The sequence below is a fragment of the Colobus angolensis genome, unplaced genomic scaffold (genome assembly GCF_000951035.1).
Source record: "Colobus angolensis palliatus isolate OR3802 unplaced genomic scaffold, Cang.pa_1.0 Scaffold154, whole genome shotgun sequence".
NCBI classification, from domain to species: Eukaryota; Metazoa; Chordata; class Mammalia; order Primates; family Cercopithecidae; genus Colobus; species Colobus angolensis.
This window is the reverse complement of record NW_012114644.1, coordinates 5,076,979-5,091,762: the sequence shown is the minus strand read 5'-3', so window position 1 is coordinate 5,091,762 and position 14,784 is coordinate 5,076,979. Positions and strand designations below refer to the sequence as shown.

At 58.9% G+C, this 14,784-nt stretch overlaps 2 protein-coding genes across 2 annotated transcripts in view; one reads left to right on the top strand and one right to left on the bottom strand.

The window, feature by feature from the left end:
* Nucleotides 1–2,020, top strand: part of PAFAH1B3 (platelet-activating factor acetylhydrolase 1b, catalytic subunit 3 (29kDa)) — a 10,761-nt gene extending 8,741 nt beyond the window's left edge. The window contains exon 5 of the mRNA XM_011936593.1: nucleotides 1,688–2,020. Within this exon, the coding sequence (XP_011791983.1) occupies nucleotides 1,688–1,975 (288 nt within the window). The 3' untranslated portion in view covers nucleotides 1,976–2,020. The remainder of the gene's footprint in view (nucleotides 1–1,687) is intronic.
* Nucleotides 2,021–3,607: 1,587 nt separating this feature from the next.
* Nucleotides 3,608–14,784, bottom strand: part of CIC (capicua transcriptional repressor) — a 27,740-nt gene continuing 16,563 nt past the window's right edge. Inside the window, 20 exon segments of the mRNA XM_011936549.1 lie at nucleotides 3,608–4,492; nucleotides 4,494–4,575; nucleotides 4,664–4,795; nucleotides 5,087–5,218; nucleotides 5,302–5,456; nucleotides 5,554–5,798; nucleotides 6,111–6,436; nucleotides 6,533–6,826; nucleotides 6,932–7,098; nucleotides 7,193–7,314; nucleotides 7,646–7,833; nucleotides 7,925–9,158; nucleotides 9,460–9,563; nucleotides 10,000–10,225; nucleotides 10,314–10,516; nucleotides 11,423–11,588; nucleotides 11,671–11,853; nucleotides 11,949–12,078; nucleotides 12,158–12,392; nucleotides 12,477–12,626. Coding sequence (XP_011791939.1) covers nucleotides 4,054–4,492; nucleotides 4,494–4,575; nucleotides 4,664–4,795; nucleotides 5,087–5,218; nucleotides 5,302–5,456; nucleotides 5,554–5,798; nucleotides 6,111–6,436; nucleotides 6,533–6,826; nucleotides 6,932–7,098; nucleotides 7,193–7,314; nucleotides 7,646–7,833; nucleotides 7,925–9,158; nucleotides 9,460–9,563; nucleotides 10,000–10,225; nucleotides 10,314–10,516; nucleotides 11,423–11,588; nucleotides 11,671–11,853; nucleotides 11,949–12,078; nucleotides 12,158–12,392; nucleotides 12,477–12,626 — 4,913 coding nt within the window. The 3' untranslated portion in view covers nucleotides 3,608–4,053.

Here is a 14,784-nt window from a genome sequence, read left to right as displayed (position 1 = left end):
AAAAAAAAAAAAAAAAAAGAAAAAAGAAAAATAGCTGGGTATGATGGTGTACAAAACCTGTAACCCCAGCTACTTGGGAGGCTAAAGGGGAAGGATCACTGGAGCCCAGGAATTCAAGGTAACAGTGAGTTGTGATCATGCTACCGCACTCCAGCCTGGGTGACAGAGACCCTGTCTCATCAGAAAACAAAAGAAAAATCCTCAAAAAACCTTGAATAGGCCAAAAGTTGTCAGGCATTCCTGGGGTAAATCTAGGCTTCATCACTTGTGGGTAGCTAAGACATTTCCTCTTCTGAAAGGGGATTGATCCCTTGCCATGAGCCATGATGTTGATATCTTTTATTTATTTATTTATTTTGAGACAGAGTCTTGCCCTGTTGCCCAGGCCAGAGTGCAGTGGTGCAATCTGGGCTCACTGCAACCTCCTCCTCCTGGGTTCAAGCGATTCTCCTGCCTCAGCCTCCAGAGTAGCTGGGACTGCAGATGTGCACCACCACGCCTGGTTAATTTTTGTATTTTTATTTTATTTATTTATTTATTTTTTGAAACAGAGTCTCGCTCTTACCCAGGCTGGAGTGCAGTGGAGCGATCTCGGCTCGCTGCAAGCTCCGCCTCCCAGGTTCATGCCATTCTCCTGCCTCAGCCTCCTGAGTAGCTGGGACTACAGGCACACGCCGCCACACCCGGCTGGTTTCTTTTTTGTATTTTTTTTAATAGAGATGGGGTTTCACTGTGTTAGCCAGGATGGTCTAGATCTCCTGACCTTGTGACCCACCCGCCTTGGCCTCTCAAAGGGCTGGGATTACAGGCGTGAGCCACCGCACCCAGCCTAATTTTTGTATTTTTAGTAGAGATGGGGTTTCACCATGTTGGCCGGGCTGGTCTTGAACTCCTGACCTCAAGTGATCCACCCACCTCAGCATCCCAAAGTGCTGGGATTACAGGAGTGAGCAACTGCGCCTCACCTATTTATTTATTTATTATTTTTATTTATAAAGAACAGGGATTTATTTCTTACATTTCTGGAGGCTGGGAAGTTTAGGATCAAGGGGTCAGCATCTGACAGGGGCCTTTTTTCTCAGTCATCCCATGGTAGAAAAAAGGTCAAGAGAGGGGAAGAGAGAGAGAGAGAGACAGAGACGGTACAAGAGAGCCATTTATTTATTTTTTGAGACAGGATCTGGCTCTGTTGCCCAGGCTGGAGTGCAGTGGCATGATCTAAGCTCACTGCAACCTCTGCTTCCAGGGCTCAAGTGATCCTCCCACCTCAGCGTCCCGAGTGGCTGGGACTACAGGGACACGCCATCATGTCCCGCTAATTTGTGTGTATTTTTGTTAGAGACGGGGTTTCACCATGTTGCCCAGGTTGGTCTCGAACTCCTGGGCTCAAGCGGCCCATCCAGCTCTGTCTCGCATCATGCTGGGATTACAGGCATGAGCCACTGCACCTGGCCAATGTCAACGTTTTTCTAAGTGATACTTGGAAAGAGGCTAAAACCCAGAAGTCTCTTGCTAAATGAGAGCTAGGATGTGATATTTAGGAACTACCCTCCTGCCCTCCCCACTTGCCCATCCCTAGTGTGTTCTGCAGCTGGAAACTTCATGGTGTTGGATGAAGGACAGGTTGGCACAGAGAACAGGATACCCAAATGCTTGTTTCCTTACTACGCCTCGTGTTCCTGCTCAGGGTCTGCTTCCGCGAGGCCAGCATCCCAACCCACTTCGGGAGAAGAACCGACGAGTGAATGAGCTGGTACGGGCAGCACTGGCTGGTCACCCTCGGGCCCACTTCCTAGATGCCGACCCTGGCTTTGTGCACTCAGATGGCACCATCAGCCACCATGACATGTATGATTACCTACATCTGAGCCGCCTGGGCTACACACCTGTTTGCCGGGCTCTGCACTCCCTGCTTCTGCGTCTGCTGGCCCAAGACCAGGGCCAAGGTGCTCCCCTGCTGGAGCCCGCACCCTAAGCATCCTGCTGCCTTTCCACAACATTAAACTCTCCTTCCTCGGTGTGCTGTTTCCTCTTTAATGGTCAAACCTGTCTGGGTATCTGGGTACCACCACTAGTCCTTATCCTGATCTGTGACCCTGCAGTTCTTCAAGGCTTTTTGTGTGAGACAGGGTCTTTCTCCATCACCCAGGCTAAAGTACAGTGGTGAGACCACAGCCCACTGCAACCTCAACCTCCCAGGCTCAAGTGATCCACCCGCCTCAGCCTCCTGAATAGCTGGGACTATAAGCCTGTGCCACTACGTCCAGCTTATTGTATTTTTTGTGGAGAAGTGGTTTTGCCATGTTGCCCAGCCTGGTTGGACTCCTGAGCTCAAGCAATCCACCCACCTTGGCCTCCCAGCGTGCAGGCATTACAGACATGAGCCACCATGCCTGACTGTGGTTCTATTTCTGCCCAGGGGAGGCATCACTGATCCATCAAGGCACTGTGATTGTTGAGGTTAGGTTAATTTCCACTATCACGATAGTGTGCTTCAGGCAGGCGCTACCAATCAGTAAACACTAGATAAGACCAATTTGCCAGCACTATCCTACAAGACCAAGGTCAACCAAGAATGCTGGGAACATAGTGACCCAGTGCAGTCAAGCCCGGCATACACTGTCCATCTCCGCATATGCTGTTGCCCTGGCTGGATCTTCCTGGTGCTCAAGCTCTACCTTAGATGCTGCTTCTGTGGAGACGTCCTGAACCTCCCCCTGCTAGTTGTCATCCCTCCACACATGGTGTGGGTGTGGTTATCTGTCACCTCAGGTGGGCACTGTGTCCACATGCTGAGTGGGAGGGGTGTCACCCAGGGGAGCGGTCAAGCCCGGTTGCAGTGCTGGCCCAGGCCACATGGGGGCAGCAGGGGTCACAGGACAAAGGTACTCCAGGTAGACTAGGCTCCCTCCCACCCACTGCCACCTCTGGGCTAAGACCTCTTGGGGCCTGTTTCCTTTTTTTTTTTTTTTTTTTTTTTTTTGTCTTTTTTTTGAGACAAGGTCTCACTCTGTCCCAGGCTGAAGTGCAGTAGTACGATTTCAGCTCACTGCAAGCTCCGCCTCCCAGGTTCCCGCCATTCTCCTGCCTCAGCCTCCCGAGTAGCTGGGACTACAGGCGCCCGCCACCTCGCCCGGCTAGTTTTTTGTATTTTTTAGTAGAGACGGGGTTTCACTGTGTTCGCCAGGATAGTCTCGATCTCCTGACCTCGTGATCTGCCCGTCTTGGCCTCCCAAAGTGCTGGGATTACAGGCTTGAGCCACCGCGCCCGGCCCGGGGCCTGTTTCCTAAGGACAAATGACCCCAGAGCCAGTGAGGCTAAACCATCTGGTGGCATCTTGCCTCAGGCCTTCCCCAAGCTCATGCAGTCCAATGGCTGAGAACGGGGCCAACAGGCATTGAGGCTCCCTGGGCTCCTAAACTGGAGAGGGGCCATCTGTCCCACAGCAAGTCAGCGACCTGGCCTGTGGGGTTCCTCTGATGTTGGGGGCAGTGGTACTGGAATTGTTCCCCCCACATCATGGAAAGCCTACCGATCCACAACAACTGAGGACAGGACTGATAACCACCAACAGCCCTCCCTGTTAAGAGCCTGCAGCCACACAGGTGTGTTAAACAGCTTTAATCTCGCTCATTGTGGCTTCTCGGCACAGTAAGAAATATTGCACATGATCAACATGTTTTGTTCTGGGGAAGGGGGCAAGGGCAGGGGGAATCACCTTCTTAGAAAGTACAACCCAAGTTGGGAGGGCAGAGGGGGTGAGGAGAAAACCCTCCCCGTGCCTGTGGCAAAGTGCAGGAGCCCCCACCCCCAAACTAACCTGAGTCCAGCCCCTCTGGGGAAAAAAGGGGTGCATGAACTCCCCCTATTCCACAGGCGCCTCCCTGTGGCCCAAGGCCCACACCACCCTCCAGCTTGCAGCCCTCACAGGAGCCATTTTGCATAAAGTGAAAAGCTCTGAAGGTCACACACTCCAGGTTATGTACAGGGGCCTGGAGGAGGGAGACTGCCCCTGCGGCCCCTCAGCTGCCCCCCAGCACTGGGAGGGAGCTTCAAGGGAAGGGGGTATTTACAAGAGAAGCAGGCCTCATTCCGCCCCAAACTGGAGAGGACGAAATGGCTTTACCCGAGAGATAACCTTCCTGCCCCCACATACTGTCCATGTCCTCAGGGGGTACTGTGAGTCTTGGGATCTTCTCCAGGGTCCCCCACCTGCCTGTGGTAGTTATGGAGGGACCTGGGGGTGGGGGAGAGGACTGGGGAGCCCCCTCCCAGCCAGGCTGTCCAGGCCCCGACTCTGGGGGCGGAGGCAGTGGTGGGGCAGCCTGGACCGTGCCAGAGTCCGAGCTGGGCGAGGTGGGGTCAGGGCCCCCCGCAGGGCTGGGAGTGGGGGCAGGGGCAGCAGCGGTGCCATTTGGGGGGTGGTCCAATGAGAGGAGACTCAGTCCCGCGGGCTGCTCCGTGGGAGTGACGACTGCATGACATTCTGGGCACCTCACGGATCTTCAACTGCAGACAAACCTTGGAGGGGAAGATGTCTGCGTAGCGGGCCTGGAAGGCGGCTGTGGCCTGGGCTGGAGACAGAAAAACAGTGGGGAGCAGAGGATGAGATGTGCAGACAAGTCCCACCCGAGTGACCCCAAGACTCCGAGACAGGCTCACCTGACGGGAAGAAGCCATGGTCCTGGAAGAGCTGCATGACCAGGGCCCGGCGCTGGTCTAGGGTACGCCGCAGGGAAGAGTACGGCACCTTCTCATACTCTAGCTCCCCAAGCACGTCCTCGGCTTCTGTACCTGTGCAGGGCACAGGCAGCATGGCAAGGCTGCAGCAGTGGCATGGCCTTCCTACCACCGTCTGAGTGCCCATCCGAGCCCTCACTGCATTCTGTTTCACAGTGGAGTCAGAGAGGGGTCCCGCCCACAGTCACAGGGCAACTTAGGGGCCTGCCAGACTCCAGAACCCATCCCTGACAGGCTGTGCTTCCTGCCAGCCTGGATGGACCCACCCTACCTCTCCCACTCTCTAACTGCCTTCCAGAGACCCACTCCTCTTTCAGGCCCCCAGAGTTCTGCCCACCACGGCACCTGTACGGTCAAAGGTGAAGATGTCCCCCTCGCACTTGGCACTCTTGGGGGTGTTGGGCTCCGAGCTGCAGCTGGAGCGTCTTCTCATCTTGCGCTTGGGCGAGGTAGGGTCCTCGGGTGCTGAATCCAGGTCTGGCCAAACAGAAGCAGACTCAGTGCAGGTGGCCCCAGTCTGCCCTCCACTTACGGACCCTGGTTGTCCAACGCGCGCCTACCCGTGGAGTTCTTCCTCTTCTTGCGGTAAGAGCCCAGGATGGCCCGGGGTGAGGTGGCCAGAGACTGCAGGGTGGGGGAGGGCAGCACCTCCTCAGGCCGAAACTCAGGCAGCTCAGCAAAGCGCTCTTCGAAGTCCACTTCCGACAGGACCCTGCTGGAGGGCTGGCAGGGTCACCTCCCCCGCCTCGGCCTGCAGCGGCTCCCACTCCCACCACCCCACACACTCCACCAAGGCCCCAGCCCATGCTCACTTGTCCACAGAGTCAAAGGTCTTCTTCAGGGGCGGGGGCCGCACCTTCACCTTCTTGCCAGTACCAGCCGCCTCCTTGCGCTCGGGGGTGTCCCCGGCTGCCCGCCCACTGCTGCTCTCGGTGCTGCCACCAGGGGCTACGGCTGGAGCTGGGGCTGGGCTGGGAGGAGTGGGAGGCTCCCCACGATTCTCCAGGCCCTGCCCAGGGACGCGCCAGTCTGGAGATGAGCTGGGGAATTTGCTGGCCTGGGATGGAGATAGGCAGGGAGATGGAGAACACTGAGCTCAGACTCTGGGGCAAAGGCCAGAAACAAAGAGTCGGATCTGAACCCGCCCGGCAGACCCCTCGAGAAGGCCGTCACACAGCCTCAGGAAGGCCAAGACAGGGGCCTCAGATGGGAGGGGAGACAACACAGGCAGGCAGAAGGGACAGGGGGACCCTTTAACCTGAGAGACACACAGGCATGGAGGGAAGAGGAGTAGGACAGAAAAGCAAAGACGTCAACGGAGGGGCATAGCCAAGTGGCAGTGGGAGCCCCACGGCCTGCAGGCACTCACCATGGTCTCAGGACCCTTGGCGCTGGTCCGCTCCTCAGCAGGCGGGGGCGGTGGGGGGCTGCTCCGGGCTGTGGGAGTCCAGGTCTCTGGGGCAGGTGGAGGGGCTGGTGGTGTGGGCTGCCCCTCAAGCTCAGACTCTGGGGTAGTTGGCTCTCGGACTGGGCCAGGCTCCAGAGGCTGCCGGGGTGCAGGGCCAGGTCGCCCAGAGGCACCTGCCTCAAAGGACCCCACGGGAATGCTGGCGATGGCTGCCTTCACTTTCTGGGGGGCCTTCGGGCTGGGCCGCTGGGCCTTGGGGGCCACTAAGCTGTAGGTCATGGAACCTGCTAGTGGTGAGAAAAGTGTTTGCTGAGCCAGGCCTGACTGGAGCCCATCCCCTGGGTGCCCCAACTCACCCTGCTCTGGGTTGATCAGACACCTACCTGTGGCACTAGGAAAAGGGCTAGTTGGGGCTGGGGTGGCAGTGGCAGGGGCTGGCAGGCCCTTGGGCAGAATGGTGGCTGCAGGTGGGGTTGTGCTGGTGGCCACAGTGTAGACCAGGCTTGGGGGGGCCTGGGACGGCTGGGCCAGGGGTGCTGAGGAGGTGGGTGCAGGGCTGCCAGAGTAAAATGCCGTTATGACGGGACCGCCGGGGGCTGCACAGGCAGGCGGCAGCTGGGGACTGGGCACAGGCGACACGCCCACCTGACCGGGAGCCAGCAGTGGGGCTTGGCCTGCTGAGAGACAGAGAAGGAGAAGGAGAAGCAGGAGACCAAGTTAGGGCCCGGACTGCCTCAGCCCCACCCTGGGTCCCCAGCACTGCCTGCCAGGCCGCCCCTCACCTGAGAGCAGGGGCTGCACGAAGGCGGGGCCGCTGGGCCCCAGCGAGGTGAAGCCTAGAGCTACAGAGCTCGTGGGCCCGTACGAGGTGACTGTTCCAGCCTGGCTGGACGCAGGGCTGGTACCCAGGGGCAGCGCGTGCCCGCCCGCTGACTGCACATAGGTGATTCTGCCGCAGGGAGAGGAAATGGGGAGGAGTGAGGTAAGCTGGCCCTGCCCCACCCCTTCCCTGGCCTCTTGAGTGTGGGCTCAGCTGCAATTACCTGGTAGAGGAGGGCAGCAGGACCTTCTGAGGCTGTGAAGTGGGTCCAGGGAGTGTGGCTGGGCTCAGGGGCGGCACCAGGCCGCTGGGTGTGCTCACAGGCACTGGGGTCAGCTGGATGATCTGTGGGGAAGGGCACCCATAGGCCAGGGTGAGCTGTGGCTCCTGACTGGGGCAGGGAAGGACCAAGACCTAAAGTGGGGCTCTAAGCAAAAGCAAGGAACACAGAACTTAGGGTGAGAACAGGATGGGCAAGATAACAGTGGGAGGTGGGGACACAGAGGAAGAGGGTACAGACACTGAGAACTTGAGAAAGTCAGGATGCACAAAGAAATCACGGAAGATAGCAAGACAGAGAACCAGAGACACGGAAAAGAAGATTGAAGGAAAAACAAAGAAATGGTGGGGAACAGGGGCCAACACTCAGCACGTAGAGAGAAAAGCAGTCCCTCACCTTGCTGGGGGGCTGGGCACCATTCTGCACAGGTACTGAGAAAGGTGGGCTCACCAGTGGCAGCGGCTGGCCGGCCCCTCCACCCCGCACTGACATGCTAGGGGCGGCCAGGGGCACTAGGACCTTCCCAGGCAGCAGTTGGGCTGAGCCACCTGGGGGCGGGGCCTGCACGGGAGAAACTGACTGGGCTGGAAGTTAAAAGGCAAGAAAGGAAAAGGTTACAAGGGAGTCAAATAGGATTATGGCCCCTCTCCTAGTGCTGCCCGGCCCAGGTCTCACCTTTGGGGGGTGGGGCGGAGGGTACAGACTGCAGGATGGGGATGCCAGGAGTGGGTGCAGTGGCGGCCAAGACTTTGCCGTTGGTGGAAGTGCCCGGTGGGAGGGTGAAACGGATGCTGGTGGTGGGTGCAGGGCCGCTGGGAGTCGCTGCCTTGGTCCCAGGGGCTGGTGCTGGGGCAGGTGCCACCTGAAGCTGCTGGGGCAGCGTGGGCAGGATGTACTGTACCTGGGTGATTCCCCCAGCCTTGCCCAGGGCACCTGGTTGCAGGATGCCCAGGGGTACTGGCCCATTCGGGCCACTCCCAGCACCTGCTCCTGAGCCCGCAGTGGTCCCACCGCCAGGGGCCCCCTGGGCAATGAACTGGACAGCAGGGGGCGCAGGGGCCCCATACCCCGGGGTGCCCACCAGTAGGTTAGTGACAGTGGCAGGCGCCTTTCCCACAGTGCCCAGCAGGGGTCCAGCCACCAAGTGTGGGGCTGGTGAGGTGGCTGCTGCCGACTTCTTGTCCGAATACACTAAGCTGACACCCAGCGGGGAGCCCCCAGGCACCCGAGACCCAGTGCCCATTTCAGTCCTGGCACCTGCTGTGTCATTTGGAGACGCCTCAGCCCGGCCAGAGGTGGGGAAGGGCTTAGAGGCGATGGGCACAGGAGTGCTGCTGACAGGCCGCACCACGTTGGTGACCATGGTGGCGGCAGGACGGGACAGGGGAGCTGCTGGGGCCCCGTAGGCCAGTGATGGGGCGGGGGCAGAGGGCACTCTGGCTCCGCCACCCTCTTGCTCCTCCTTGTTTGGGGGCAGCACCAGTGTCTGCAGAATGCTTCCTCCTCCGCTGGGAGGGGCCGCGATGACTGAGGGGCCTGGCGGCTCCAGGCCACCCACACTTTCAGGTCTCTTGCGCCGGAAGGTGGCAGGATCCGTTGGGAGGAACCGGGTTGCCTTGGAAGGTGTTGCTGGACCCCCAGCCCCAGGGAGTGGGGGCCGTAGGGGGCCCGCTGTGCTGCCCTGACCAGACTCCTGGGCCTTGAAGGCTCCTGGGCCCAGTGAGAAGGAGGTGGCTGCCGAGGCTGAGGAGGAAGCAGGTGAGGACGCCGAGGAGGATGGGGTGGAACCATAGCCTTTGCCAAAGGCTACAGGAGGATCCGGGGGCCCTGGGGGCTCAGGGTCTAGTGGGGGACGGCAGTGGGTAAAGGAGGAACGGATCACAGGTGAAAACACCTTCCGACCAAAGCCCTGCATGAAAGGGAGATACCCCAGGTCAGGACACTCCGACACTTCAATAGCAGCCCCCTAGCCACGCCCATCCAGCCTGTCAGCCAGGCCCACCCAGCCTGTCAGCCAGGCCAGCCTAGGGCTGCACCCCTCCCAGCTGAAGGCCTCAATTCATCCTGGCTATGATCCAACTCCCCACAGGGCAAGCAGCTTGACCTCTGTGGATCTCAATCTCCCCCTCTCTCAAATACCCAGGAAAAACAGACATTCCCGTGGCTTAGGAGGGAGTGTGATGGGACAGCACCGTGACCCAAGCCCTCACCTTGTTGCCCTCTGGGTCCTCCCCAGAGCTGTCCCCACTCTCGCTGTCGGTCACCCGCTCCTTGCACTTGAGATCAATGTCAGTGGTGCCAAAGCCATCATCAGCTGAGGGAGTGGAGGGAACAGTATGGGGAGGGGGCCAGATGCAAGGGGACCCAGGAGGAAACAGTCTGGAGCCTGGATCTCAGCTCTGCTCCAAACCAGCAGGGAGTGCTGTCCAGGAAAGATACTCCTCAGCCCAGGACTGTGCCCACATGCCCAGTGCCCAGTGCGGGAGCCTATGAGCCTGCAGGAAAGAGCCCCTAACACTGCATCTGAAGATCTGGTCACACCCATGTCCTCCAGATTTCCTGCAGGGCTGGGGGCTTCCTGAGGGCAGGGCTGGGTTTACTCGGCCAGTTTACTGAAAGGGCCACATGTAACCATAAACCAAGTGGAAAAGAAACCAAAGGGGCCTAGGGGCCTGGATCCAAGTTCTGCCCACCCTCTGAGCCTTGGCCTGCTGGCTCCTTGGCAAGATTCTGGGCCCTGCAATGCTCACCAATGACATCATCATCCCCTTCCTCCTCACAGATGACCATGCGCTCCTCATCACTCGTCATGTCCTCACTGGCCGCACGCTGAGAACGAGAAGCTCGGGTGGGCAGCAGCGAAGGCCGCCCGGTGGCCGCCAAGGCACCTCCCTCACCGGGGGCTGCAAAGGGACCTGGAGCTCCATACTGGGTAGAAGGCTTTGGGCCAGAGTATGATGCAGGGCCAGACACCATCTGCAAGAAAGGTAGCAGGGAGGTTTCAGCGGGGCTGCTGCCTTGGACAGGCTCCCTGCCCACCCCCCAGGGGGCCTGCACCCCAGACCTGCGTCAGTTCCTGTAGTGCCTGACTGTCTACTTCGCCGCCATCCAGGCTGTGTACCCCACTGTGAGAGAAAGCTCGGGGCCGAGCTGAGCCAGGTCCCCCAACTGTGTGTAGCCGTTCTGCCCCACAGGAGCTGCTCCCCGGAACCTTGGCGTCCGAGCTCAGGAGTGTCTGGGCTGCGACAGACAGGAGCTCAGAGGACACTGTAAAGTAGAGGGGAGCGCTATACAGTCAGTAAGCCTCTCACCAGCACCTAGACTGGCCCAACAACCCATAGATATTTCTAGGTACTAGGCAGAAGCAGGCTGGAATTTCTGGGCCACTTGGTAAAATAAAAAAACACCACCCACCACCAGTCCAGTATCTCCTTCCTGCTGATTCCTGCCCTCTGGGGTTGCAGCAGGCCCATTCCCTGGGGGCTAACCCTCCTGAAAGTGAGGAGGCCTGGAGAGAGGTTCATGTGGTGCTGGCTAGCCAACCGCTGGCCTAAGCCTCAGTTCCCTCATCTCAGAGAAGAAGTAACTAGCGTACCCACCCTCATAGAACTGCATATTCATAGGAACTATCCATCTATCCTTATAGAACTGCCATATCCATAGGTTCACTCGAAAAACGTGCCCCAGAACACTGCCAGGCACACCAGACACCCTCAATAAGTGGAAGCAGCCCATCAGGGGTGTTTGTGAGCTGCAGTGGCTCCAACTATGGTGTTGGGGGCCAGTCAAACTGGGGTTTACATTCTGGCTCTGTGACTTGCTTGTTTATGACTTTAAGCAAGTGACTTTGCCTCTCTGAACCTCAGTTTCTTCTTCTAGAAACAGAATGGGGTTTTGCAGACTAGAGCTTATATTCCCTGTAGTGCTTGGCACATAGTAAACACTCATTAAACAGCAGTTGATAATGAGATTGCTGTTTGGGAATCTATCTGTCTGGATCTCCCTGGCTCCTTCACATGAATCAACTGCCGGTTCCTTCATAGATAAGGGTTGCCAAATAAAAGCGATAGAGTAGAGAGGAGCTGCTGGGGCAGGGGAGGAGCAAGCAAGGGGGTAGCTGGTAGCTCTCGGGGAGGGAAGTGGCAAGGTGGGAGACCCAAGGGGCTGACTAACCCCCAGGGGCAGCGGCAGTGCCCGTCTCCGACATGCTCCGCTCCCGCGTCTCCTTGTGCCCTCCTGCCAGCCCCAGGCTCGTGGGCTTGGCCTCCGAGCTGGACTTCTTTCGGTCCTTGTTGCACCACTTCCAATCTGGGTGGGCCTTGAAGTGGGCCTCCTTCACCTGGCAGGAGAGGGCAGGGCAACCCTTCACTCACCCACCCCACCAGAAGAAGCTGGGAGGAGCCAACAGGCAGGGGCGTTACCTGGAAGGCCAGGTCGTGGTACTTCTGCTTCTCCTTGGGCCCCAAGGCGTACCACCACTCGCCCAGGATCTTGCTGACGGTCCGGTTGTCCTGGTTGGGATGACGCTGGTGGACCAGGGCCCGGTGCCGCTTGCTGAAGATCATGAAGGCATTCATGGGCCGCCGGATGTGGTCCTTCTCCCGCTGCATTAAACACAGCCCAGAGTGGGACAGTTAGGACCAGGGAGATAGGTGTGGGTGGCCACGGGATAAGCACGGGACAGGCAGGGATAAAGTACCTTGTTGGGGCTGCGTCCATCCTTCTCAGAAGATGAGTCCCGTTCCTTGGGTAGGGCACTGAGGGACTGGGTCCGACGTTTTCCGGGCGGTAGAGGCAACTGGATCTCAGGAGACATGATGGAGAGGAAGCTGCGGCAGGGCAGCAGGGACAGTGAGGGCCATGTCTCTGGCCATCCCACCCCCAAGTCCCACACCTCAGGGAACTCACGCATCATCATGGTCACTCTCTGTCTCACTGTCCAGTCGGGGCTCTCCTGGGGGGCCAGGGGCCTCCTCCTCTGTGGTGGGAGGCGGACCCTTACCAGGTTCCACCACCCCCAAAGGGTGTGGGGGTCCGGGTCCTGGGCTCTCAGGGCATGTGGCTCCAGGGGGCCGCCCAGGGTCAGCACTCCCTGTCCCACCTGGTGGCCTTTCATGAGCAACAGCTGCCGACTCAGCAGGTTCTGGGGACACAGAGGTAGATCAGGGGGCTCCTAGGCCACCTGGACCCCACACCTTTGCCTCCCCCTAGTCCTCCCAGCCCTCACCTTTGCTCTGGTTGGAGGCCACTGGGTGACTGGCAGGTTGCTGGGCCTCGCTCGGCTGCACGGAGGGGTCAGGCTGGCTGGGTGCCAGGAAGGGGACTAAGGAGTGCCAGGGGAACACAGCCACAGAGCGAGGTTCCACATTCGTCCACACTGTGGAAAGGAGCCAGGTGAGCTGTGCAGCAGGAGAACCTGGCCCCAGCCCCAACTCAAGCTCTTCCCCACCCTAGATGAGGTAGCCCCACCCCTTTTGTCTACCCCCCACCCCCAACACCAGAGCCTCTTGGACTCGTCCATGCAACGTCACTCAGGAAAAACTCCTCCCTGAAAGGTTTCTAGATTTATAAAAAAGAAAACAGAAGCGGGGAAGGGAAATAGTACTCACGCCCCACTCCTCCCCCCACCTATCTCCACCAGCCCTGCCACCAGGGACCAGGCCAGAGGAACGATTTGCTCCTGCCACAAACCAGGTCACACTCGGCTGCCATCCCACACTACCAAGGCCCCAGGTATCTACGGGCTGGGACCCCCCCACCCCCGTCATGCCACATTCCCAGCAGCCCAGTCGCCACCCGACACAACCTCTCACCTTGGCCTCATGCTCTCTTTCCCTTTCCTGAGGCATACGGCCCCATGTCCCCTCCCCTCCCACTCTCCGTTCACTACCCACAGGCTGTGGAGTCTCTTACAACTGTGGTGTGGGAACTGTGGCGTGGGAGAAGTCCTGCTCCTTGCCTCCCTTCCCCACCACAAACAGTGCCAGACCTGCCCTTCCTGGCTGGGCACAGGTGGCTCTAGCAGCTCTCCCCTTTGCCCCCACGAAGAGAATGCACCATCCACAAATCAGCCTCCCAGCTGCCTTCCCCATCAGCCCCTCGGCTTATCTGTAGTCCAGGGTCCAGCCCCCTTGCCCAAAACAGAGGAGGGTGTGGTAAACTCCTTGGAAGAAAAAACACGGACAATGGGCCAGAAGAGAGGATTGTTACAAGTCTCTACCCAGAGAGGGCACAAGTGCCAGGTGTTTCCTTGAGGATATGCAAAGGAAGATGCTTCCTCACCAAGAGGCTGGTCCCAGGGGTCCAACCTTCAGCCCCAAGAGGTGGGTGGTAGAAGAGCAAGCTCTAGGCTGGGACCTACCCCTGGCTGGACTTTTGGGGCGGGCCTAGGATACAAGTGGGCTTCCCCTCACACAGCCTGGCTCCCTGGGGGAAGTGGAACCAGCAGAGGAGAGAGGCCCCTGCTTGGGGAAGATGAAGAAGGGAGGAGGGAACCGCCCTAGCCCTGCTCTCCATCATTCCGGGCCTTCCCTTGATCCAGATCAACCTGACCTGAGGTGACCTCCCCATGCCTTCAGAAGCCTGGAGGGATGGGCAGGGGAGGAGGGGGAAGCTCTGTGCGCGGCACTGGCCTGGAGACCTGATTCTGTGAGGGGCTGACAAAGGAAAAAGTAGACCTCAGGAAACAAGGGACTGGGATCACTGAAGAGCACTCAAGGGACTGGGATCACTGAAGAGCACTCAAGACTCTACAATGACCCTGTCCCTTACCCCTGAAAACCCGCTGGGCCCTCCAACCCCACATAAAAGCCTCCAGAGACTTAGACCTGTGCCTCTCTTTGCAAAGATCTTTCCCATCAGGGCCTCCTCTTTTCTGGGGTAGGGGGGTGGGGAAAAGGGACCCAGTAGACAATGGAGAGCAGTCCTTTGGTCCTGCTCCCTCCTGAACCCCTCCCCAGTGCACAACCCTCCAGGTTCTTAGGTGTCGCGCTCTCTGCAAACTACACCACACACACTGCAGCCCGTCACTCTGATCTCAGCAAACAGTGCCTCACTTGCTTCCTGAGCCCTGTCCTCAGCCCCACTACCCAATCCAAGCCTCCTCCCCTAGGACCAGCAGATCTCGTGCTGTTCCTATTCTACCCCATGCTCCAGTGCTGGTTACTCGGCACCCCTCACCTTTCTATTACAGCAGCCCTGTGCCATCCCATCACTTTTACATCACAGCTGTCCCCAGGTACGCGCCACTCCGCTACACTCCCACCTGCCGTCACTAACCACTCGGCCCGGCCGAGCTCCGTAACTTTCCCAGTCATCCCTTTACTCTGCCTTTACTGTTCTCTCCTACTATACCCCCATCACCGTTACTCCGCACTTAGCACCCCGACACCTTGACCCCTGCAGTCCCAGGGCCCAGGCGCTACTGACCGAACATGCCGAGGCCACGGGAGGCCGCGGTGGACGCGGGCATCAGGGGCCTGTGGGCCGAATACATGGTCCGGCGCAGTGGGGGCCCGGCAGGGGCTCGCACCTCC